Source organism: Nelumbo lutea, chromosome 3 (assembly GCF_056320005.1).
Source record: "Nelumbo lutea isolate HS-2025 chromosome 3, American lotus-T2T, whole genome shotgun sequence".
Classification (NCBI taxonomy): domain Eukaryota; kingdom Viridiplantae; phylum Streptophyta; class Magnoliopsida; order Proteales; family Nelumbonaceae; genus Nelumbo; species Nelumbo lutea.
Genome location: NC_142686.1, coordinates 32,438,709 through 32,464,735, shown reverse-complemented (window position 1 = coordinate 32,464,735; position 26,027 = coordinate 32,438,709). Strand labels below are relative to the sequence as shown.

Below are 26,027 nucleotides of genomic sequence, written 5' to 3'. Positions count from 1 at the left end.
TTACTGTCAATAATCAGTATAATTTCTATTGGGTCAGACCCGACTATCCCGATTAATAATCAGGATGAGATTAGGGTTAAGAATGCCAATAGTTCAGGTTTAATGGTAAATCTAGCTTGACTCAACCATATAGGGTCGCGTTAGGGTCAGACATATTTAATTTTAGAATTGGATTTGGGTTTTTGACTCCTAATTCTATAGTTTTAAAGCTTAAAATTTATTTATGTTCATTTTAGTTTTCGTTTTTTTATTTTAAATAGAAAAAGTGACACTTTGAAATCTATATGCCAATTTCCCAACTTAAATTATTGGGTTTTAGGTCTTCAAAACGTAAATTGTTGACATCCCTACTAGCCTACTAGCCTACTAGGACACCCTATCCCGATCCAGACCCGACCCACGGCTCTGTCCTCTCTTCTTCTTCTCCATTGCCGACCAACTCAGAGCGGAGAAACACAAAAAGAAAGAGAGAGAGAGAGAGAGAGAGAGAGAGAGAGAGAGAGAGAGGGTGTTCTATGAGGTGCAAATAACAGAGAAGCTTCGGACAGAAAAGAAAGAGAGCGAGAAAAGAGAAAAGGGGTGGGGGGTGTTCTATGAGGTACAAATAACAGAGAAGCTTCGGACAGAAAAGAAAGAGAGCGAGAAAAAGAGAAAAAGAGTGGGGGGTGTTCTATGAGGTACAAATAACAGAGAAGCTTCGGACAGAAAAGAAAGAGAGCGAGAAAAAGAGAAAAAGAGTGGGGGGTGTTCTATGAGGTACAAATAACAGAGAAGCTTCGGACAGAAAAGAAAGAGAGCGAGAAAAAGAGAAAAAGAGTGGGGGGTGTTCTTGGAGGAATGGAATAGAGAGACAGAAAAAACCGTGAGGAAGTGGGATCGACTGTCTCTCCTTCTCCACTATCGATAAAATCAGAGATAGGAAGCGATAGCTGGAGCAGTGTCACTGCCACGGACTGTCACAAACAGTCCTGGTTACGTCGTCCACCACCACTGACTTCACCGTTGTTTGCCAGAGACCGTCGTACTCTCCATTGTCTCCCTTATCGATGGTCATCGTTAGGTCAGTTGAATTGAACCTATCCCTGGCTTCCTTCTAGTATCAATGCCCGAGCTCAGACGTCCAGCCAATGTGTGATGGAAATTCTACGTCTGAAGAAAAGTATCTGCCATTAATCAGTGACTAGCCACCGAAGCCCTTATACCCGATACAAACGACGGCATCAAACGCAGTTCGAAGGCTACATCAGAAAGGTACCTGGTTTCCGTCATTTAGTTCCTAGGTATTGCTTTCTCTGTTTGAGTGTTTTGATCTCAGGAATGTCTTCGAAAAAGGAAAATGGTTATCATCTCGTTTTTTTTTTTTTTTTTTAATAATTTTCACTCTAGCCAACAAAATATATAATCATAGTTTCAGGTAGTTTGAGTAATTGGTGCTTCAGTTAACATGTTTTTGTCTTGTTTTTCTTATAAATTTAGTGTGCATGATTTCAGTTGGAGCCTGGTAGGGGCAGTAGTCTCGTTCCATAGTTAGGACCCGACTGGAGAGTTCAATTTGGAGATTCCTTGAGCGATCTAGTTCTAGATCCTTCTGGTACAGGTGACAGGGACGTAAGAGAGAGTGAATATTGTTACTCATTTGCTCATCTAACGGTTCTTATACCTGAAAAGGGGAACTGAATTAGATGATCTAAGGAATAATCCCTCTTTCCATGTTGAGGAATTCACCAAAATTTGCAAGGCAGTCTTCCCTTTGCTCTCTATCTAGTTCTTTTGTTTTGGATTTTTTTTCTCCTTTGGGGAAATGTCATCTGACAAGGGAGAGGGGTGCATAACACCTTCTCTCCCTCCCTCAACCTACCTAGACCGCCTTTCCATGGCTTTGGCATCACTATAAACCAAAACCGTTTTCAATTCTAAAGTCGGAAGAGCCATCACTCCCATTTCTTGGAACATGATGGGTTGCGACTCCAATTCTTGGCAATGAAGTGAACCACCTAATTCCGCATAGCCAATTGAACTGATGTCAGTTTTAGACCTACATCTCTGTAATGACACCTTTACCCAACTCATTTTATGGCTTTGTTTTGGTTTTTTGGGTGTGCTTTTAGGTTATGTTTGGTACCATTGCTGTTTCCACCTGAAATGTTTTGGGGTGATCAATACAAATTGGCATACAACTGTTATTTGAGGCAGTTTATAGTTGAAACAGGCATACCTTAAAAAATGCATGTGCTGGAAGATGTTTGTAGAAATGTCAAATTCATAACTGGTATGTGATGTGATAACACATCTCTTGCCAATTTGTATTGATCAACCCAAACCGTTTCAAGTAGAAAAAGCAATGTTACCAAGCATAACCTTAGTGCTTGGTACTCATAGTAGTAGATTGGTTCATATTTAGCCATAATTTGGGGCTGTTCTTCACATATAGGATTGAGTTCTCATCGATTAAGTTGTTGATCCAAGATCACCTTCAGGTTAGAGAATTTTATGGATTTAATGCATAAAACTAGGTTTGGCAATGAGAGAACAGGGAAAGATTAAGAGAAGAAGAGAGAAAAGAGGAGGGTTTGAGAAAATTGATCGTGGGGTTCAATAGAACTCTCACTTCTTTTATACTTTATGAAATAAAGGAGCAATGAGCAATTACATATAATACTTCTCATAAGGTGGCAACAAGATTTAGACAATAAACAAAAAGAAATAAAAGCGCAGTCCAATAGCAGGTCTATAAACAAATAAAAGAATAAACCCAATGGCCCAAAGAAATAAAACATCACTCTTTTCTACATTCTCCTTCAAGCTTATCATAAATGTCAATCATGTCCAGCTTGCTAAGTGTTAACTGTAGTGAAGCTTTTAATTATCCAAAAAGAAAAAAAAAGCTGTAGTGAAGCTTTAGGAACTCTCTTTATGAATATAGCTGCTCACTACTGATTTGTCTTCACAAAAGGAATGCAAACATAGGCATCACCTTTTCCTGTATGAAATGCTGATCAACTTTGATATACTTGGTTTTATTATATTGGGCTGGGTTGTGACTTGTGAGTAATAATGATTGCTGCCTTATCGTCACAACATAGCAGTAAGGCATATGAAAAGGTACACCTAATTTTCCCAATAAAAGGACCCCAACTATAAAGCCTCATATATACCATGTGCCATAACTTGATACTGTCTTGGTACTTGACCTTGCCACCACAGACCACACTTTGTTTCTTACTCTTCGAGGATACTATATTTCCACCCACAAAAGCACAATACCTTGAAGTAGATCTCTTATCATCTAGAGACCTACCTTATTCTACATAAGTCTATACCTCCATCTTCAATTCGTTATGTTTTTTATACAAAATTCCTGTACTAGGAATTCCCTTTAAGTAAGCTAGAATCCTATCTAGTGCTGCCATGTGTGCAGTACAATGAGCATGCATGTACTAGCTTACAACACTAACCACACAGGAGAGATCTAATCGAGTCATACAAAGGTAGAGAAGTCTCCCTACAAGTCTCTGATACATGGCACAATCCTCCAACAACTCCCCTTAGTAGCACATATCTTATGTCCAGGATCAATAGGAGTATCTACTGGCTTCACGCCTAACTTCCCTATATCTTTAAGTAAATCCAACACATACTTCCTGTAGGAGATGTAAATGCCATGTTTGGATCTAGCCATCTCAGTTTCAAGAAAATAATGTGAATTACTAAGACTTTACTTTCAAACTCTGAAGCTAAGAATTGCTTTAGTTGAGTAATTCCATCTACATTGCTTCTTGTCACCACAATATCATCTCTCAATTTGTGTGTCTTCCTTGCACAGGGGCCATGCTAATCTTCTCTATATTGTTCCAATTTTATCGGATGTCTCGGAGACATCGGATAAGAATAGTAATCAATTGCCTAGTCTTCTTCACAAATAGAGTGTGATCAGATTGAGACTGCTTAAAATCAACCCTCTGCAATGCTTTTCTGAACTGGTCAAACCAAGTATGAGGTGATTGTTTCAAGCTATTCAGTGCCTTCCTGAGTTTTCACACCATACCATGATACCATCCTACTTGTCTGTGTAAATCCCTGGCGGTAAAACCATATACATCTCATTAAAATTGCCATTTAGGAATGTGCTTTTCACATCAAACTGCAATAGTGGCTAATCAAAATATGTGGCTAATGACACTAGGACATCAATAGACAGCATTTTTTGCAATTGGAAAGAAAGTCTCTTTGTAATAAATTCCATTTGGTCTGTATGCATATCTTTGCTACTATTTACTAACCTGGCTCTGTATTTTTCAATTCTACCATCTGGTTTGTATTTTGTCGTGAACAACCATTTACAGTCAACTGGAATCTTTTACCTGGGTAGTTCAACCACCTCCCATGTCATATTTTTCATCAAAGCACCCATTTCAGCCTGCATGGCTTCTTACCACTCAGGTATTGTTATAGCCTTAGTTACAGACCTAGGAGCTTGGAATAGTAATAGTGGAAATGGAAGCCAAGAAAGAAACATACCCTGGAGAAAATCTATCATAAGAAAGATAAGAGGACACTATAAGCAGTAGATAAAGATGAGACGTTCCTTTTCCCATTCCTAAGAGCAATAGGATGGTTAAGGTTAGAAAAGGAAGCAGGAGCAGTGTTTCCAGAAGGAGCAACATCAGAAACAAGGAGTGCACTACTACTTGGATCATTAGCATCTGGAATGCCTTGAAGAGGCAGTAATACAACAGGAATGTCATCAGAACATTCATTCTTAGAGGAGATGTGAAGTGGCTGTGATTAGATGGGAGCAAACATATCTCCTCTTCCTCTCATACATCTGTACTAATTTGTATGGACTATGAAATGGCTTTAAGAATGGGAATATGAAGAGGTATATCAAGGTTCTTAAGGCTGCTCTCTATTTTTCACTCCCTAGGAATAATAAGGAGCAGACTCAAAGAAAATGACATCCATGAACACATACCTCTTCTTGGTTATAGAGTCATAACAACAGTATTTTTTTTGGTTTTGCATGTATCCCAAGAAAATGCATTTTACAGCCTCGGGCTGCAGTGTGTGAAGCCTTCAAAGGCGTCTCTCTAAATGACCCGTTAAGAGAGTGGCAAGTTGTGCATCAGAGTGTGGTTGAATAGTCCCCTCCTTCAGAAGGTGTAGTCAAGCTGAACTTTGATGGTTACTGTCAGTCCATATCAAATTTTGATGAAGTCGTACATGAGTTAACTTGTGGAGACGTGTCAACTTGCAAATCCCTTCCAAATGTGAGGTCTCCATGCATCACTGCTTGAAATGCTATGGTTTTAAGTGGAGGGTAAAGCTTCCAACAATGATCCTTGGTGCGTTTTGGCTTCTTACAAATTACAATAATCAGACACCACTTCTCCTTTCTCAGTGGATGTTGTCTCACTCTTTTTCCCTGCAGATACCTGCAAAGAAGAATAATACAAAGAGATCGATTGCTCCCTTTTCTCATACTACTAGTTATTATAATTTTTTTCAACTAATAGATTTTTGCAGTACTCTGACCCATATCTTCTTAGCCATGACTATTCTAAGTGGTTACTGCTATCTAACTTCCCTGTAGTAATCTTAGTATTGACATTAACAACAGTGAATTTTATTAGTTAGAAAATGAAGTATGAGTACATCAAGGCAGAAAAACCCAACTAGGGAAGCTAGCCTCAGCCAAACCTCAAAACAAAGAAAACCCTAGCCAAATTGGCCTGAATACAATTGATCCCTTGTATTCCCTTGCTTAGTATTGACATTGTTATTACTCATACTCATGTAATTATTGTTGTTAGATCTGATTTCTTTTGAAGCAGCCATACTAGTCACAGTAAACAACAATAAAAACACTGATTACAGCCAACCACTTTATGTCTGCCTATAGGTTCTCAGAGATAGGTAAAAAGAACTATAACAATCTTGCATAGTCTAGAAATAAACTTACTAGGGCTGGTGGCAAACAAGGGAGGGGAGAATGCAAGGTGCCAACCAGCTGGTTGGTAAGGTCTCCTGCTGGTTGTAGGGGAGACTTGGGATTGAATCCCGCCTGCACCTGGGTTGGGGGATGGGCTACCCCTGTTGTGTAGCCCTTCAAAAGAATAGAAAAAAAGGGAGGGGAAAAAATAACACAACTTCCTCAAAACTCACTCAAATTGCATGACACCACTTTTGTCCTCTCTAGAAATATTAAACATACCAAACTATAGCAAACACTGGCATTCCCATTTCCTAAAAACTTGCCAAACAGTCTTGAAAGCTGGATATGTAATTGTCACTTTTTTTTTTGATAATTGTAATTGTAATTGTCACAATTTTCTTTCCATAAAATAGATAAAAATATGTAAATGACTTCTGATGGCTCTGAAACTTACATGAAAATGTGTCTAAAGAGATCCACAAACCACCTTTACCTTCTCATGTACTGGTTGGCCATATAGCCTGCTGATGTTAGCCACTGGTGATGATGATGGCAGCAGTCAATGAAGATTCCCTTGACCAGAACTCCTTGCTTTACTTCTCACATTTATCTAATTATTTTGATGTAGAAATAAGTCGAAAAGAAGAAGAAAGGAGAGAAATGAGAATGTGTGGAATGTGATGATCTTTCTTGAGAATCATGCTCTAATCATTTGTGTTCAAATAATTGATATGACAAAATGCCAATGACTACGTAAATTGAGGAGGATGTCACTATGTCACCCGTAGAATTAGAGTGGGATGGGCATATCTGGAGTCTTATGTGATAGATGAATACCACTTAGATTGAAAGGAGAATTTTATAAAACAATTCTAAGGCCAACCATTTTTATGGAGCAGAATGTTGGACAGCCAAGAAACATGTACAAAAAACAAGTGTGGCAGAAATGTGTATGCTGAGTGAGAGGATTATGGGAAAATTAGAAAGGATAGGGTTAGGAATGAAGTCATTTGAAAGAACCTAGGAGTAGCTCCAATAGGTAATAAAATGAGAGAAAGTAGACTAAGATGGTTTGGTCATGTGCATAGAAGACCACCAACAGCACCTGTGAGAAGAAGCGATCTATTGTGAGCTGAAGGGGCTAGAAGGGCCAGGGGTAGACCAAAAAGGACATTGGGTGGTAATTAGAAATGATTTAAGTACCCATAATTTAACAATGGATATGGCTTTAAGAATGGAATGGTGAAACAGGATTCATGTAGCCAACTGCCAATCCCATATAGTTGGGATAAGGCTTGGATGATGATGATGACATAGATGCCCCTGTTTTTTTGATCAGTCATAAATACCCCTGTTATGTCTTAACAACACATATGTACAAATTTTCTAGGGTCTGCCAAACTCCTTTCTAGACTAGGATCCTATTTTAGTTCAAAGAAGACTCAATAACTCCTAAACTACTATTTATCCGATGACTCTTTAATACTTTAAACATAAACCAACTATGACTATATAAATTAGCCCCCATCATTGGACCCCACTAAAATTGTAAAATAACAAAAATATCTTTAGAGTGAAATTCAACCTAAATTCTAAGTACCATCACTGTGCTATACTAGGATTGGTTATGAGGCCTCTTGTTTTTAGAATTAGTCCTCAGGGGTGCTGATTGATTCCTATAAAATTCACATTCATTTTTTTTTACCAAAAAAGAGTGCCATTTTATACAAGAGAAGGTTATAGCTGGAGTTTTTCAATATAAATAACAGTAATGAACCTAAGGCCCTAATCTTTTTGTCTCCCATTACTGCTTTATTTGTCTCCCATTCTCTCTCACATAGCACACTATATCCATTAAACTAGCTTTCAACTATTTGTTTTAATGTTTCTTCCTTGTGAATCTTATTGACCTTTTTATGGGGGGTATTTTTTATTGATGCTAAAATTTTAGCCATAATTCCCATGCCCAAGCATTTATGTTCTATTTATATAGGGTAGCAGTACAGAGTACAAAGTTGTCATGGACAGCTCTGATGATGAAAATAATGATGTAACCAAGGAACTCTATCGCAATTCAACACTCAATGGTACAAAATTTGTAGAGGAAGTACTCACTGGTCAAAATGAATATTGCCGGGAGAATTTTCGTATGGATAAGCAGGTCTTCTACAAGTTGTGTGACCTTTTTCAAGCTAAAGGTCTACTACGCCACACAAGTAGAATAAAGATCGAGGAGCAGTTAGCAATATTCTTGTTTATAATTGGTCATAACCAAAGAACTCGTGCAGTTCAAGAACGCTTTCGGTACTCTGGTGAAACCATTAGCCGGCATTTCAACAATGTTTTAAATGCAATTATGGCAATTGCTATAGATTTCTTTCAGCCTCCAGTGTCTGATATTCCTCCAGAGATACTGGGGGATGCCAGATTCTATCCATATTTTAAGGTAATGTGATACTGATCAATTTTGTCTGGTATGTTCTTTTTGGAAGTTAAATTTCGCTTGGTTTACATTCTCCTTTAGGATTGTGTGGGGGCAGTGGATGGAATACATATCCCAGTTATGGTTGGTGTTGATGAACAAGGTCCATTTCGCAATAAGAATGGATTCCTTTCACAGAATGTATTGGCAGCTTGCTCATTTGATTTGAAGTTTCATTATGTTCTCGCTGGCTGGGAAGGTTCAGCAACTGATTCACGTGTATTGAACTCAGCACTCACAAGGCGTAATAATCTTAAAGTACCTGAAGGTATTTTAAACCCCAGACAAAATTGAACTGTTTTTTTTTTTTTTTAATCTTTTCTGAATTAGTTGGCAACTTGGTATATGAGATCTTTGATGATGTAGGTAAATACTACCTTGTTGATTCCAAGTACCCAAATATGCCAGGCTTCATTGCTCCATACAATGGTGTTCGCTACCCCACAAACGAAATTCCTGGCATTTATGCACAAGATGCAAGAGAGCTGTTTAATCAGCGACATTCAATATTGCGAAACGTCACTGATCGCATTTTTGCTGTTCTGAAAGAACGCTTCCCTATTTTGATGTCAGTGCCTCCCTACCCATTACAGACTCAAGTCAAGCTTGTTGTTGCAGCATGTGCAATACATAATTTTATCCGAAATGAGAAAAGGGATGATTGGCTTTTTAAAATGTATGAACAAGATATTGAGCCACCGGTAGAAGAATCAATGCCACAAGTTGAGGTAGAGCCAGTGGCAATGATACCGTTTGAGACCCAATCTTCCGAGTTTGTCTTCGCAGAGGGACAACTAGAAGCAGCTTCACAGTTGCGTGACGCAATTGCAACAGAGATGTGGAGTGATCATGTGCGAAGTTTATCGATCATGTAGTTTGTTTTCTTTAATAATTTCACCAAAGTTTCGAGACTGTTCTGAATATTTATTTTGATTCAGCAATGGTAATTCTGTTGAATACAAATACCCAAATACATTTGTGTTTAACTTGGCGAAAAAAACAGAAAAATGTTTGATCCAAAAATACCGCAACAAATGTTTCTTTGCAATTTGTGGAGAGCTCGAGAAGCTAATCCATGATTTAGGGAGTACTACTCGAAAACTGGTGCAATGGTCTTTCGAAAACTGTGTTGTGAGCAAGATTCAAAATTTCGTGATGTATTGGATGGAGCCTTCCCAATATGCCCCTACAGGGAGTGTTTCGGGTTGGTGAGTGGTTCAGGGGGTAGACTGGCTTTAGATTGGTCCCTCTGAATCAGATTTCGTAAAAAACAATACTGATACAGGTCGATATGCACAATATCAATATTTTGAACCTTGGTTGTGAGATTTGGACAGAACAGGATGGTTGAACTGCTGCTAATTACTTGATCCAATAACTTGGTTGGGATCTAATCCAGCTTGCACCTGGATTGGGGGGTTATGGGTTGAGGGATGGGCTATTCCCGTTGTGTATCCCTTCAGAAGATATCAGTAATCTTTCTGGGTTTCATTTAGGCTGCATTTGGAAACGATGCAAATGGAGTGTAAATTTGCACTCTGGTTCACTTTTGCTTGTGTTTGGCAACATTACATTTATGCATAAATGACAGACCTAATGCATATTTACATTTATAATAAAATGTAAAAGAAGTAAATTTGCATTCAAGTGGGCCTTTGATAAAAAAAAAAGAATATGCTTTATTGGAATTCATGTTTGCATCCATTACAGCTAAAAGTTTGTTTAGTAAGAAGAAGGTAAATTTGTCAGTGCAAAACTAACCAAAATTTGCAATTTATATGAACCATTTTACACTCTACATATTTGCATTCACATTTATTAGCATCGTTTCCAAACACAGCCTTAAGTTTTTAGTCAGATACAAGTCTTAAAACGTTCAAAGTATCCATACGGTTTCCTCAGCATTTTCCATACACATTTGGTTATGTTTAATTTTCATTTTGACGAGTAAAGATAAATATCCATTAACTATCAACTAAACAAAATGCGTACGGTTCTTAAGGTCTAACTATACTGGTGGTCAATTCAAAAATAGTGGTCACGATTAAAACGTTTAGGGTCCATTTGGTTAGCGGTTGGAATCAGAATTGGAATTGAAATCAATATCCTTTCAATGGAAATGGTCTATTCCCATAATATGTTTGATTCAGACAGGAATGGGAATTGGAAGAGAATGGCCATTTCCTCAAATGGGGGAATGCCCATTCCAGCAGGAATGAGAATGAGATTCCAATTCCGTTCAATCAAATAGTTGGAATTAGAATAACTCATTCTAATTCCAATTCCAAACCCTTATTCCCATGAACCATGATTTTCAAAACCGGACTAGATCGGACCGGAAAACCGGGAACCGGTTACATGACTGGTTCTATTTCCCCCGAAACCGTTTTTCCCCAAAACTGTTGATCTTGGTCAGCAAACCGCTGAACCGGCCTATTAACTGTTTGAACCGTTCAAACGATTTTGACCGTTTTCCAATTTTTTATTTTCTTTTTTATTCAATCAAATAGTTGGAATTAGAATAACTCATTCTAATTCCAATTCCAAACCCTTATTCCCATGAACCATGATTTTCAAAACCGGACTAGATCGGACCGGAAAACCGGGAACCGGTTACATGACTGGTTCTATTTCCCCCGAAACCGTTTTTCCCCAAAACTGTTGATCTTGGTCAGCAAACCGCTGAACCGGCCTATTAACTGTTTGAACCGTTCAAACGATTTTGACCGTTTTCCAATTTTTTATTTTCTTTTTTATTTTTTGTCAAAACAAGCTGACCGTTCAAATCAAACGATCGGACCATTCGAACATGCGCAACACTGATTTGGTCACCGGTTCATTTTTAAAAACCATGCCATGAACCAAATGGGGCCTTAGTCTTCTGGGCTAACACATGCGCAACACTGATTAAAACTCTTAGGTTTGGAGACATAGTGATCAGTGATGGCAATAAATAAGGTATTTGTGAAAAATTTCCTTTTGATTTCTAGGTCCGTCTAGTACCCTTATTACAAATCGGTTTCAAATTCATTTGATTTTTCCTTCCAATTTCTCAAACCTGTTAAACCTTTTATGTCTCACATGGTCATCATTTAATCACATTAGACAATAGATATCCACAACTCGTCTCACCCAATTATCATTTAATCGGGATTAAAAAAAAAATCCACTAATCAGCATCTAATGAGTTTCAATACATAGGAAAAAAAGGCGGCTTCAAATTCTAATATGCCATTCGATGCTTGTTTATTGACTCATGCCTAGGCCGTTTTAAGGGTTGAGCATGATCTAATGAATAGTACAATAGAATCACTGAATTATCTTCATCAAGTATTGCGAGGTGGTGCATAAATCGAGGTCATAGTTAGATAGTTTTTGTCAAAAAGGCAACAAGGTGGAGTCGAGGCGGAAGGGCGAAGCCATGCTCCAAGGTCTGTAATCAAGAAAGAAGTCAGAGGCCCGAGGAGTTATCCCTGGGTAAACATTTCGACGCTTAAGTCAGTACTGGTCCGGGCAGAATAACAGTATGGGTGTTAGAAGTTGGAATCCCTTACCTTGAGTGAGAGATACCTTTTTATAACCAAAGATCCATGTCCTAGTCGGATTAGGCTTCTAGGGCTGCCTGGATGAGGTTAATCGCTAAGGTATTCGGGATAGAGTCCTAATCCCTAGCGGAGTTGTCCCCATCCTCTCCTATTCTTTAGTCGTACTTATTCGCATGGCGTAGAGTCAACGTAGTGGGAAGATAAGGTGGAGGCTATGGAAGTAGCGCAGCACGGTCATGGCCGCGAAGCCAGTGAATGCCACGTAGATGGCATAGCGGTGCCGATGTGGACGAGATGACTAGGCGATGATTGGGTGATCACATGGCCTCAGCCTACTCAATCATGACCTGAACACTAGTCCCCCAGTTCCGAAGTCAAGAATTAAAATGCTCAGCTGAAATGTAGCGTGGGAGAGAGGTTTAATCTTTGGCTGAGGAACTCGAAGTTGAAGTCTGGTTGAGTGTCTCGTCCACTTAATGTTCTTTGGTGCTTGTCAAAATTCAGCATCCGTGCACTATGGGAGGCAGCTGAAGAGTTCTCTGATCATCGGCAAAGGAACTTTGGATTATACTTTCAGAATCCGAACACCACTCCCCTAGTTCCGAAGTCGAGGAGAGGAGTGCTTGGCCGAGGTATGGCGCGGTCGATTGCTCTAGTTGAATGCCGAGGAACTTACAATTGGTTTTCGGAATTCGAGCTTATTTGATGCTCGACTACACTGCGTAACGGAAGGGCTCCTCGATCATTGGTCAAAAAGGATGTTGCTACTTCTGGTTGAGCGCATGGGTTGGCTTGGATGGACCGATTTTCTAGGATGAACCGGCTAACTTCGATAGTGCATCGGCTCGAATGTTTTTGGCTCAGGGAATTTGTTGAATGTTGAACTACTTGAGCCGTTGGACAAGCTCTTGCACCTTCTGTAGGTAGCTTGCCATTGTGGGTGTCCGCGTCTCGAATTGGTTGTGGATCTGATTGACTACCAGCTGAGAGTCACTGAATGCTTCGATTCGCTGGGCTCCAAGGTCTAGGGCAAGCCGAAGTCTAGCGATGAGGGCTTCGTACTCAGCTTTGTTGTTTGAGGCTTTGAACTCGAATATGAGGGCATGCTCTAGTACTGTGTTGTCTGGGCTGAGGAGGATGAGGCCGGCCCCGGGTAGGCACTTCGACTCTCAAGTTAGTAGAAAATGGTGGTTGGTTGGGCCGAACAGTTAGAGAATAGTGTTGGTCTAAGCAGAATAACAATATGGGTGCTAGAAGTTGGAATCCCTTACCTTGAGCGGGAGATACCTTTTTATAACCAAAGGTCCGTGTCCTGGTCGGATTAGACTTTCGGGGCTGCTAGGATGAGGTTAACCGCCAAGGTCTTCGAGATAGAGTCCTAATACCTAGCGAAGTTGTCCCCATCCTCTCCTGTTCTTTGGTTGTACTTATTCGCATGACGTGGAGTCGACGTGGCTGGGAAGATAAGGTGGGGGCTACGGAAGTAGTGTAGCGTGGTCATGGCCGTAGAACCGGTGTATGCTGCAGAGATGGCAGAGCGGTGCCGGCGTGGTCGAGATGACTAGGTGGCCACATGGCATCCAAAGCCAGTTCAACCATGACCCAAACGAGTATATTGTTCAAAGTATCAATGTATTAGCAAAGATGTATAAGTACTTTAAACCATATTCGTTTTATTTTTTCAAAACTTTTTTCAAGTTTTAACTTTTTAAAAAGGGGATTTTACCATTCAGTCCACCCTTTAAGTGGAGCTACTAGTAGACTAGGGGTGGACTGAATCTTGCCCGTGGATTGATGCCAAATTCACGGGTAGGGTGCAGTTTATAGGGGGGCTACTAATAGACTAGGAGGGGATGCAAATTAGATTTCTGAGGAGGATTATAGTCTAAGGATCCCTTTAAAAAATGGATTCATGAAAACATCTACAAATGTACTTGAGACCAAAAAATGGTACTTTGAACCTTGTAATCAAAGTTGATTGTATGTTATAAACTTACATCTAGTTCTTCATATTTAATTTGTAGGAACCATCATATACAACTGATTTTCATTTTCATGCAAATAAGCTAAGATCGAATTTTTTTTCCTTTGTTTTTGTGAGATGTCATCATCATATGTTAAACTTTGCATGTTTAATATGCTAGTGATCAACCTCATGCAATATCAAGCATCATACTAGTTTCTTTGTTAAGGTTTACTATGATTATTTCAACATGCTTATGCATCATTTAGAATAAGATTTACTCTTAGGATAATTTTTTTATTATTCTTTTCTTGCATTATAATATGCCATGTATATATGCATTTAGGTATGTTGATCAGGCTAAAATTGGGATTTTAAGGATAAAATCCTCTCCCTTATTTGATTAGCATTAAAAGATTTGAGAGGATCATACTAGAAGGAAATGCTCAACCCTATGCATAAAACTCTAATTAGATAAGTAAGCTAAACAAAACCATCTTATCCTGAATTACTTTTTGATAATTACTTTACTAAATGACTATACGAACTGATTAGTGGGTTTTCTCTTGTTGTGCGATGTGTTACTGGTTACAGTTCTAGCCCATGGGAGTCTTTTAAGAGCTTCTATATGTAAGTAACCAGCAATTAAACAATGCAACTCATGGGGTTCATAGAAATTTAGTTAGGAGTTCTGTTTTGAAAGCCTTTACGAGTGTGAATCCATATAGACAATTGGCATTTCAAGAAATAGCATTTTAGAAGTGGTTGTCAATGTTTTTAAAACCGGACCGTATAGGAAACTGTTCTGGGTCTGGTTCCTGGGTCGAATGGTCCAACTGTTCGATTTGAATGGATGGTCCACTCTGATAAAAAAAATAAAAAATAAAAAAAACTAAAAAACGGCTAAAAACCATTCTTGAGTTGAACAGTTTAACCGCCCGGGTCAGTGATTTGCTGACCAAATCAATGATTTTTGGTTAAATAGCAGTTTTAGGGTAAAATGAAACCTGTCAGGTGACTGGTTCCCGGTTTTCCGGTTCAACCATCCTGTCTGATCCGATTTTGAAAACATTGATCGTTACTCCCACTTTCAAATATAAGTATGTCCACTCTTCACTCAAAAAAGGAAAAAAAAAAAAACTCCACTTTGAATTAAAAGTCTCAAGCTTAACCATGTATTTATCCACTCTTTTCCATGAGAATAATGAATGCTCAATGCTTAAATGGTTTTTTCTTTCTTTCTTTCTTCTTTTTTTTTTTTTTTTTTTTTTTTTTTTTTTTTTTTTTATGAACTGGGAAGATAAAAGAACTTGCGCTGCTCTATGATTCAACAAAGACGGTTCCGAGATCACATCTCCACAACGCCCGACAGAAAATAGATTGCAGCCGTGGAGGCCGAATTGATGGTGCTTTCAAGCCAACGTACTTGCAGAAAAGTTACAATACATAGTATAATTAATACATTTTCTTTATATAATTGAACTACAATAACATGATTTTTCGAAGAAAGTTATATTATACTTGGATGGATCTAAAGATCATGACTTTTATTTTGTTTGGCATTCTCAAACACCATCTGCATCTTAATCACAACCTTGGACTGTCTCTTTCTCAAACACCAAATGCAAACTAAGATTGTATTTTATTGTTATTTGTTATATTTTTAAATTTAATTTAAAACTAAAATATAAATAAATCACGTGTGAGAGAGAAATGAGAGGAGAGGGAGGTTAGTGTAAGCATTAAGGTGAGAGGATTCTTGGACTGTCTCTTTCTCTTGTTTAGAGGGTTGAAGTTTTGGTTTAGTTTTTTTGGAGAAGTCACTAAGGGCCCATTTTGGAGGTAAGACCTGTTCATGGGTTAAGCTTGGGCTTGGCTTTTGTGAAATATTAATGGGCCCAGTCTAAAACTCAATCCCAAAGCCTCGCCCATGAACAGGTCTATTGGGAGGGCCGAGCTAAAGATTCACCTAAGCTAGTTCAGCTACTTAAAAAAAAAAAAACATTTTAGATAAGCTATTCAAAGAGGTTAAAGCGGATAACCCTTAAAATGACTGACTTAATAGCCAATTTAGAGACTGTTTAGCGTGTCTTTTGGAGAAGATCTTCTTGTAGCTCTGACAGTCAAAAGAAGCACTGAGCTTTTGACATAAGATCTGGGCAGCCTGAAGATAGTTTGGCAGATGTACGTCTTTCCGTGCATCTGCCCCACGTCTTTCCATGTGAGATTAAAACGTGAAAGATGCGGAAAGCTTCATTTGAAGCTTCTTGAAATCAACTCGAAATGGGCTTCTTGCATCTTTTCAGTGCACCATCTTTTGGTGGCTAGATCTTCTGCGAGCCAAACGGGAATAGACCAAAAATCCGTCATCCTAGCTTGTAAATAGCCGAAAGACCGTGTAGAAAGATGCACCAAACGGGCCCACTTTTTTTTAGATTTTTCAACAAATATAATATGATGGAGGATGATTTGACCCAACCTATTGAGACGATGACATGTGGACCTGGCTCAGCACAAGCAACAACTCAGCATCACAGCCTGACTACAACTAAGTAACGGGCCTGTAGAGCAGATCGCTACGTCGTAGCTCACTGTAGGGGGAGCTCGCTACAATGCGAGCTCCAAGTCCCTCGAGTTACCGAGAAGGAAATACTCCAAAACTATTTTAGCTCGCGAGCTAGGGTAACCAGCTCGCTCCAACACATAGGCAGAAGAACTGCCCCAAAGACAATCTCGATGAAGGCCATCTCGAAGTATCCTTAGGAGCTCGCGAGCTAGGGTAACCAGCTCGCTCCAACACATAGGCAGAAGAACTGCCCCAAAGACAATCTCGATGAAGGCCATCTCGAAGTATCCTTAGGAGCTCGCTACAAGGTAGCCTGCTGCAAAGATAGCTCGTTGCGCGACAGGGTAGCTCGCGACTAAACAACGCGACGCTCTCAAGAAGTTTCTATCTGACAAGACCGTACTCGTCAGACTGCACCACGTCTCTCGATAGATGGTGGTGTGCCTGTCCCTTCAGGACGTGTCACTCATCCAAGCGGGTAGTACATTGAAATGATCACCTGCGCAGCCCTAGCAGGTAACGACTGCGACAGGAGCCCAATGGCGGTTACGCCCGATTGACAAGAACGCCCCTATAAAAGCCCTTTAATCGAAGGGGAGAGGAGTCTCTCGAGTTTGATCTGAACTTGAATTCTTACTTGCTCACGAGCTAATCTTGAGACACAATGATCTAGCGCGACCTACACTCTTAGCCTTTTATACTATTTTCTTCCTCCCCAGCGTTCTAAGTTAAGCTTCAAAGTATTCTCGCTGGGCAAATCCCCTGGGAATCCTTCACCTTCGTCTTCTCAGGTGTTGTCCGTTGCCAGTAAGGAGCCAACGAGGAGTGCCCAGATCGTGCCGCATCATAACCTTTAGATTGTCCATGTGGAACTTCCTTAGAAAGCCAAAAGCCATTGCACATCAATTCCCCCAAACACACTAAATGCCCATTGGGAGGGTTGAAGCTTTGATTGAACTGCTTTGGAGAGGCCACTAAGGGCTCATTTGGAAGGGATTTTGCTTTGATTTAGCTGTTCTCACAAAACTACTTTGAAGAAGTTACTAAAACAAGCTTCACTAGAAAGCCAATATTTTGGTTGAATATTGCAAAGACATATAGCTTTCTCGGTTTTTTTTGCCTAACATAGCTTCTTTGGCTGTCCATGTAGGGCCCTCATTGCAAAGATAGAAGCCACTACGGTGGTCTTGAGTTCCTTTGTCGTTTATCTGAAAACCGACACCTACTCACTGGTCACACAGGCATTTTCCCAAGTGTAGTTTTAAATATTGTTTGGTTAAACCATTTATCAAATAAACATTTTCTTCTCAAGTTCTGTGTGAGCTATTTATGATGTTTCCCCCAACTCTTAAACATTTTTTTTTTCATTATTTAGCTTTATATGTAACTAACGGACTCTAATGGTGTCTACTTGTCAAAAAATGTTGAGTTTTTTGACCAATTTTCAAGAAAGATTTTGTATAAAACGTTTGCTTGGATTTGCTGCCCATGAGTTATTCTCATATAAGTATATGGGAATATGGGAAATACCTCCCTTATTATTCATGGGGAGATGTTTCCAATATACGATGGTGGTGTAGAGATGTAAGAGCAAATTGTGGGTAGCAAATATGGAGTCACTAAATAAATGACAATGGAACTAAACAGCCCCAACGCGAAACATTCTCAAACCGGTAGTAATAAAGATTTTGGATATGCTCTTCACACATCGTGCTTCACATTATCCTCATAGCATATTTCAGCTGTACACTAGAACATTTCTATAGTTGTAAATCTATTATATATATTAAAGGAATGTAGTCAGGAAACAGTTCCTCCCATTTAGATATGTGGCACTCCAATTTTTTAGAAAAGAAAATATCAAAAGTGATTAATTTCACTTTCAAATAAAATAAATACTTTAGAAGTGGTTTATTCTAAGTTTCTAACACATTCAATCCACTCTCGTTTAGACATTTGGCACTCCAATTTTTTAGAAAATATGATTTTAAAAGTGGTTAATTTTATTAATTACCTTAGAAGTGGTTTATTCAAATACATTCAATCCACTTTGAAATGGCTTTTTATAAAAATAAAACATAAAAAACTCAAAATAAATTTACCAAATAAATGGTAAATACCAATTAATATGGGTTACCATTTACAGATAAGACATTATTTAATCTCTTAAGTCATATTAAAAACAACATAAATTAGTATTTTCAAACAAAATAAGTGATAATAATTTTTTATAATTAAATAGTAAATTTCGAACTAAATGATGTGAGGAGCATATCCAATATCAATAAGAAAAGCTTTTGTAGAAAGCCATGTCTTTGCAGATCCAATCTCAATAGGTAAAAGCTTTTGTAGAAAGTCATGTCTTTGCAGATCCAATCTCAATAAGTAAAAAGCTTTTGTAGAAAGCCATGCCTTTTTATTTTATACGAAATAAATATAGCTACCAGGCTGTCCGAGTGGGACCCACTTCTCAATGCAAAAGCTGCTGACCCGCTGTGTAAAATCCCTCCCAAACGGGCACGGCCACGGATATAAGGCTTGGAACCGCCCCCCTGCGAAATGTATGTTGTTCGAGTTTGTGGGTACGCGAATCAATGTCGGATCCATACGAAAAAGTGAAGGGTGGCAGATTAGCCTTCAAAGGAGGAAGCCTTGCTACTACGAAAGCCATCGACAAGAAGAAGAAGAAGAAGAAGAAATCGAAGCAGAACTCTTCAGACGCTGCTCCAGATGACGTCGGTGAGGGAACCATCGGAGCGGAAGGGGGAGAAACCACCGGAGAAGTTTACACAATTGATGCCGCGAAGCGATTGAAGTATGACGATCTATTTCCTGTCGAGGCCAAGAAGTTCGGGTACGACCCTAATTCGAAGACGAAGTCTGTTGAAGAGGCTCTCAATGATCGAGTTAAAAAGAAAGCTGATCGATACTGTAAATGAGGTGAGGAACTATGTATGTATTTGACGTTCTTTTCTCCTTTTTCTCCTACTGTGTGGAGCTAGGGTTTCTAAATATTTTTTTTTTTGAAAAAGGGTTTGATTGATTATATACATTTATTTTGTGTTTTTCCAATAACAACAGAAATAGTTCGGTTTTCTTTTTTGCTAATTTTTATCTGCTTTTGTGTTGGTACTAAGACAATTAATTTTATTTTGATCACGCGTGATTGATTATATACCTATTCCACTAGTACACCGTCATGAATTTTTTATTTTGGTGCTTCATACCACATGACATATTCCTCAAATTTTCGTTTTAATTATTCTATCTGTTCTAGTAGGGAAAAAGAGTTGCTAATGGATCTCTTTCTTCTGTTATTGAAAAAACTGTTATTGTCCTTCAAAGCTTCTCTCTATCATCTGTCCTAGATGTTCTTAATCTTACTACTAACTTGCGTTCCATTAGTAGTATTACCAAAACTTTGAACTATAGTGTCATATGCAGGACTTTAAGTTTGAGGATGGTGATTGCAACTAGTCGTGAATCTGGTGGCCTTCTCCTTAAATCTACATGGACATCCTCATCATCTCAGTAGTCCAACGGGTTTAGTAGTACTATTAGTAGGATTAAAGACCATTTAGTTTGCTGACATTGACGTTCATGTGTTTCTTTCTTATTTAAAGAGGTTGTTTTCTCATTTGTTTGAGTCTGGTCTTGTACAATATCAGTGAGAAGTTTGTGAACTTTCAGAACATTGTCAAATTTTATATCCTTTAATTAACTATAAAAGTTTAGTTACTTTTGTTATTGTTCATTTTGATTTGTTCGGACCATCGTTATTACATTTGTTGATATTAATAGTTCTCGATGTATTAGGGTGTTTGCTATTTTCAGGAATTTTGTAAGATGTTGTATACCCAGTTTGAGAGACTCCTTAAAGTTCTTCAATGTGACAGTGAGGGATGAATACATATTTGTATGACTTCAAGCTTATTTTGTTGAACATGGAATAAAGCACCAAACTACTTGTGCTGGTAAGCCTTAACAAAATAGTGTTGTTGAAAGGAAAAATCTTGTCTTATAGGTGGCTTGTGCTCTTATGTATGGTATGACCGTATGGGTGTTCCTAAAACTTTTTTGGTTTGAGGCTGTTCTTATCATTTCTTTTCTCATTAGTCAACTTCCTTGAATTGTTCTTGATTTTAAGTTTGTTGTTTAACTTCTCTATTCTATCTTTTGTTATGTTCCTTCAAACTTGTTTGGGTGCTTTGTTTATGTTTGTTCATTTTCTTGGTCTAAATTTGATCATACTCTTAAGTGCATTTCCCTGGGATATCCTACTACTTAGAGGGGAAGTAAACGTATTGTTCTCTTTCTTGTAAGAAATTTATTTTCATGGACATCTCTGTTAAGTTAATCCTTTTCTTTACTTATCAGGTGATCTCTTTTCACGGGGGAAGCATTTGACTATGGAAGAGAGGTTGGCTACCTATTAGCTTTAATGAAGATAGTGAGATATTCAACAAAGTTTTAGATGTACACCAGGAAGAGAAAGAGGCCCATAAGTGGAACAACTACCCTTAAGATCCTCCTTTGTTTTGATATACTATTTCTGCTAGTCCTCTTACTAATTTATCTTCTAATATTTTAGAACATTCAATTATATTTGTTACTTTGATATTGGCTTATCCATTGCTCTTAAGAAGGAAAGCATATTTGCAGTCGACATCCTTCTATCACTCTTTTTCCCATCTTACCATACTTTTCTTGGTTTTGTTAGTCTATTAATTTTTTTTTTTATGAATTTTTGTTAGTCTATTAATTTGCCTTGGAGTGTTTTAGATGTACTTGTTAAACCCAAGTAGAGAGATGTTAAGATTCAAGTGTGGGTCTGGGGACCAAAGTACAATGTGGGGAGGTGTTAGGTATCCCACACACACTTGGTCAAACCAGCCTTTACTTCACCAATATCTCAAAGAATGAATTAACTACTTTTTGGCACACTAATAATTACCAAATAAAGGAGGCAATGAAAGAACTAGTTAAATAGATAAATTAAACTAATACAACTAAGAGGAGAATTCAGCAAAGAATTTGACTACACTAGCATGAAGATTTCAGATTATGGAACAAATGCTAAGTGAGATGTAACTAATGGATAATTGATTAATCTAAACGAATGAAATTGAATATCACTTTAACTATAAATAAATAAATAAGAAGACATAATGATGAAAGCACTAAATTCTAACTCAAATAGGTGATAAAAAATGAAAGGTGAAATATCTATACTAAAATCGATGAGTGGGGGAAGCCTAAATGAAGATGAATAAGCAGCTATATACTAAACGATGATGCAGAAAACTTTGTAGAAAACTAAGTGGATGAACGGAAGTTGGTGATAAAGATGAAGTTGCTAATAGATGATTTAAAACATTCAACCACTGAGATGCAATTATGAATGAATGATTTAAAGTCCAAGCTAGTATGATCCAGTAATGTATGGAGTTAATTATTGAACATGGCAATTCCTATATGAAATAAATGAAACTCATTGTCTTAGATGTTTATGCAGAAAGTTAGGCGTACGTCTATCACTATATTGATGATAGGAAAGCATATTAATGCAAAATTTAAATCAATTCTTACATGCAAATAGATTATATTTAGAGAGCCAGCCTAAGATATCCTGAATTGGCCTACTGCAAGAATGTGAATGAGCTAGCTATGAAACAACTTAGGGAAACTGTGATACAAATTATATTTGATGAACATAAAACAAATAGCCAAATACTTCTAAATACTAAATTCAGTGGAAGGTACACAAAATACTAATATAAATTAAACCTATAAGGAATGCATGAATTGCCTATGAAATAGAGTTCTATTTGATTTGGTACATTTTTAAATTAAGATTACAAAACATACCTTACATCAATAATTTTTAAGAAGTTAGACAAGGATTAGCTATCATATTAACAATTTAAGACTAAATTGGTTTTTTTTAATAATATACAAAAGTAAAAATAAAAGATGTATAATAATAGTTAATAATTAAAATATAATTGTGTCTACCACTTTTCGATCTTCTACATTCTCATGGGTCTAATTTATTTTTAAGATTAGTTATATGTTTCTATTATTACTTATTAACAATTTAAATAAAATAATAACATACATAATTGTTTTATGCCTGTAGTAATTTGTAAAAGCGATATGGTGTCTGTCTTTGGACTCTTGGTTGATGCTTTATCAAAAAAGTATTGGAAATGCGAAGGACCTCGAAAAGGACCTTTTGAGGCATTATTGGGATACACTTTGGATATATGTGGATGCCGTCGAGAAATTAAGATATGCACAGATATGCTCTGAAAACATAAATAAATCTGTCCTGAGTGAATAGAGAATACATTTTTACGTGAAAAGCACATTCTTGAACGGTATTTATGCAAAAATGTATTACAATCATATACAACAATATATGACTTTTATCGGGTAACTTCACAAATGATGCATCAACTAGTGTCTTGGCTCCAATCCACCAAAAATATTTAATGCTATTCTTATTTTAAATTAAATCATTAATAATAATTAAAGAAAAAATATATAGTCTCAGCTTAAAAAACATTTTAGATCCTTTATCCATGAAAAGTTATGTTAGAAGACTAATTAATCCAAGACAAATCACATGCAAGTGTGAACCTAGTAATTTTTCTTATTAAAATAATTGTTGTGTATTTATTTTTTATTTCTAAAAATACAAAAAAAAAAAATAAAGAAGAGTAGGTGGTGTTTGGAGAAGCTTTCCGGAAGTACTTTTGTGCTTTGGGTAGCAAAAAAAAAATTGCTTTAGAGTTTGGTAATGCGTTTCAAAAGCAAAAACATTGAAAGCAAAAGAAGAGAAAAGAAAAGAAAAAGTGCCACATGGCATTAATTTGTGTAACATATCATAACCATGGTGATTTGTAACAACTATTTCGTAAACCATGTAGCATAGCATGCCACCCGACAGGTTAAAGGGGTAGGTTCTTCATAGACATTGGATTTGCCGCGAAACAAGATGAGTAGGGCTATAGGGCTAGGGCACAAATTATAGGCCAATGCGTGGAATTTTTTATATCACTTGTGGCACAGCTAGAGGTGTCAATTGGACTAGATTTGGTCAAACCTGATCAGTCCAATGTGAGTTCACTTACAAGTGGATTGGACCCAATCTGGTCAAAATCCAATGCAATCCATTAAGTTGTAAATGGATTGGATTAATATAAAAAATTATATAAAAAGCAGAGCATATAAAAAATTATAAAAATATATTAAAATGAAAAAAAAAAATCTAAAAATTACAAAAATATACCTTTTTGGCATTAAAAAAGCACTTTTGTAAAAACATTTTCATAAAAGTGTTTTTGTAAAAGTACTTTCGTAGAAGTGTTTTTGTAAAAATGCTTTTATAAAAATTTGTAAAAGTACTTTCATAAAAGTGCTTTTGTGAATGTGCTTTTGTAAAAATATTTTCGTAAAAGTATTTTTATAAAAGTATTTCTGAAAAAGTTCTTTTGTAAAAGTGTTTTCATATAAAAGTACTTTTGTAAAAGTGTTTTCATATAAAAGTACTTTTGTAAAAGTGTTTTAGTAAAAATATTTTTGTAAAAATGCTTTCATAAAATTATTTTTATAAAAGTGTTTTCGTAAATGTAATTTATAAAAGTGATTTTATGCCGGTTTGGCCTCATGATCGGATTATTGAAAATTTGGTTTAGATTCAATTCAAACCAATAAGAATATGAACCAATTAATTTTAGATTGGATCAATCAAATAATTATAACGGACCATACAAATACGATTTAATAAGTTTTTGGATCAAATTAGATCCAATTTGAAACAGGTCGATTGACACCCTAGGTACGGCAATACATTAATTCCCATATTTATGGGACAAAAACCTACAAACAAGAGCTAAAGAGATTTAAGGCCAAGGAGATTGAAAGCCAAGTATCTAGGTTCGAAGGCAAAAAATCTACCATAAGGTCATGCTTTAATTATTTTTTATATTTATGTTCTTAATTTTAATTAATATGTCTTATTGGGTCATGTTTATCATTTATCGACAAATTTTAACAAGTGAATGATTGCTAAAATCTATATATTTTCTAGTATTAGCTATAATTATATGGGTTAATTAGTTAATGTACCGCTGAGGTTACTTATGTACCCTTAATTTTTGGAAATATGACAAATACTATTACTACCCCTTTGTTAGTTGTTTGTCACATTCCATTTGTTTTAAACAACAAACCCAATAAATATCGAGTTTTGGATGGCGTATCGATTATCTATTACCCTTTCAAACGTGGTTCATGTATGTCCACATTTCTGTGTTTTAACCGTTCAAGTGAAACAACTCTGCCCCATGATTTTGCTATCTGAGCAAATAAGGGTCTGTTTGGTTTGCAGAAAATTGAAATTGGAATCAGAATTGAAATGGTCCATTTCTATAAAAGTCCATTCCCAAGGGAGGGGCAGGGAATAGTCATTCCCTCAAATGGAGGAATGCTATTATATCAGGAATGAAAATGGGATTCCAATTCCACCCAACCAAACAGTTGGAATCAGAATAATCCATTCAGATTCCAAACCCCTATTCCTGCAAACTAAACGGGGCCTAAGATTTGAAGAAAAATTAGTTCAAGAATTGGAGTTCAATCCCATCATCGAAAGTGTAATGTACCATCCGATCAAATTGACCTAAAGAATCAATTATCTAAGGGATTAAACTTGTGCAAACTTGCTCATCATGTAGCTATAGTTGTAGACCAAACTGTTATGGTTCTCTTAGAAAATCTTCGAACTGTTCTATCGTAATACTGGCCCAATCTCAGCTCTTACATATACATTGGTCTCACATGTATCATGGTTGGCCCCATATCTTCCAGCTACCTTAGAGGAATCGAACTTCAAAAACATGATAATACACACAACTGAAGCAGGAACTTCCCTATACTTGATTTAAATGAAATTATAATGAGTTAAATGGTTGTACTTGATATTTACCAAAAAAATAAGGTAATACTAGATTTTAAATGACTTTGAGGTTTAGGGTTACATTTTTAAATGGTTGGAGCGGCATGACCCAAAGGTAACCCAATCCAAATGATACGTTTACTTTTTCTCCAAGTAGGATCTCTGACTCATAACAGAGACCAAAACAATGTTTTCAAACTGTCATTGACTCAGATGGTTTGACCATTTGGCCTGAGAACTGTCTAGGCAACTGGTTGTCTCACCCTTAACCCAGTCCTTGGCTAAAAATTGTCAGTGACCCATTGACTGGGAAAATCATTGACTCGAATATTTCAGTTTAACATATGCTTGAAATTTTGATAAACAATATGGGGCATATTTTGAAAATTTGATGAATAGTTAAGGCTAAAAGAGTCTTTTTACTCAATTTAATTACAACATAATGAAAAATCAATTTACGAAATCGTGAGTTTTCTCAATGTATCCATGCCTTACCTTTTCCGCCATATCTATGCATATAGAAAGTGTATCCCAATACATCAAAATTGCCTTTCCCAACCTCGTTTGACATTAAGAG

General features: G+C 37.1%; 2 protein-coding genes and 1 pseudogene across 6 annotated transcripts; 2 read left to right on the top strand and 1 right to left on the bottom strand.

The window, feature by feature from the left end:
- The first annotated feature begins 310 nt into the window (after nucleotides 1-310).
- LOC148864069 (nuclease) lies at nucleotides 311-9,385 on the top strand. Of its 2 annotated transcripts, none has more exons than XM_088979970.1 (4): nucleotides 311-1,251; nucleotides 7,926-8,378; nucleotides 8,457-8,682; nucleotides 8,781-9,385. In XM_088979970.1, exons 2-4 carry the CDS (start codon nucleotides 7,953-7,955, stop codon nucleotides 9,287-9,289), a joined length of 1,161 nt encoding a protein of 386 aa, XP_088836096.1. In that variant the 5' UTR covers nucleotides 311-1,251; nucleotides 7,926-7,952; the 3' UTR covers nucleotides 9,290-9,385. The 2 variants fall into 2 exon arrangements, with proteins under 2 accessions (XP_088836096.1, XP_088836097.1); XM_088979971.1 differs by having other exon boundaries at nucleotides 313-1,280.
- On the bottom strand, nucleotides 3,785-3,877 carry LOC148864070 (U6 spliceosomal RNA; annotated as a pseudogene).
- A 9,615-nt stretch (nucleotides 9,386-19,000) lies between the features above and the next one.
- LOC148864068 (uncharacterized) lies at nucleotides 19,001-21,154 on the top strand. Of its 4 annotated transcripts, none has more exons than XR_016110404.1 (3): nucleotides 19,001-19,428; nucleotides 20,305-20,462; nucleotides 20,866-21,154. XR_016110404.1 is itself a non-coding variant. In XM_088979968.1 (2 exons), exon 1 carries the CDS (start codon nucleotides 19,083-19,085, stop codon nucleotides 19,425-19,427), a length of 345 nt encoding a protein of 114 aa, XP_088836094.1. In that variant the 5' UTR covers nucleotides 19,001-19,082; the 3' UTR covers nucleotide 19,428; nucleotides 20,866-21,154. The 4 variants fall into 4 exon arrangements, 1 of the variants encoding a protein (XP_088836094.1); XR_016110402.1 differs by having other exon boundaries at nucleotides 19,933-20,462; XR_016110403.1 differs by having other exon boundaries at nucleotides 19,012-19,428; nucleotides 19,921-20,462.
- The last annotated feature ends 4,873 nt before the right edge of the window (nucleotides 21,155-26,027 follow it).

What these genes read in the sequence shown, in the direction of transcription:
- LOC148864069 (XM_088979970.1), top strand. Translation starts at nt 7,953, where the DNA reads ATGGACAGCTCTGATGATGAAAATAATGATGTAACCAAGGAACTCTAT. An exon ending in GATTCTATCCATATTTTAAG is followed by an intron (nt 8,379 to 8,456) that starts GTAATGTGATAC and finishes ATTCTCCTTTAG; the next exon opens with GATTGTGTGGGGGCAGTGGA. An exon ending in TAATCTTAAAGTACCTGAAG is followed by an intron (nt 8,683 to 8,780) that starts GTATTTTAAACC and finishes TTGATGATGTAG; the next exon opens with GTAAATACTACCTTGTTGAT.
- LOC148864068 (XM_088979968.1), top strand. Translation starts at nt 19,083, where the DNA reads ATGTCGGATCCATACGAAAAAGTGAAGGGTGGCAGATTAGCCTTCAAA.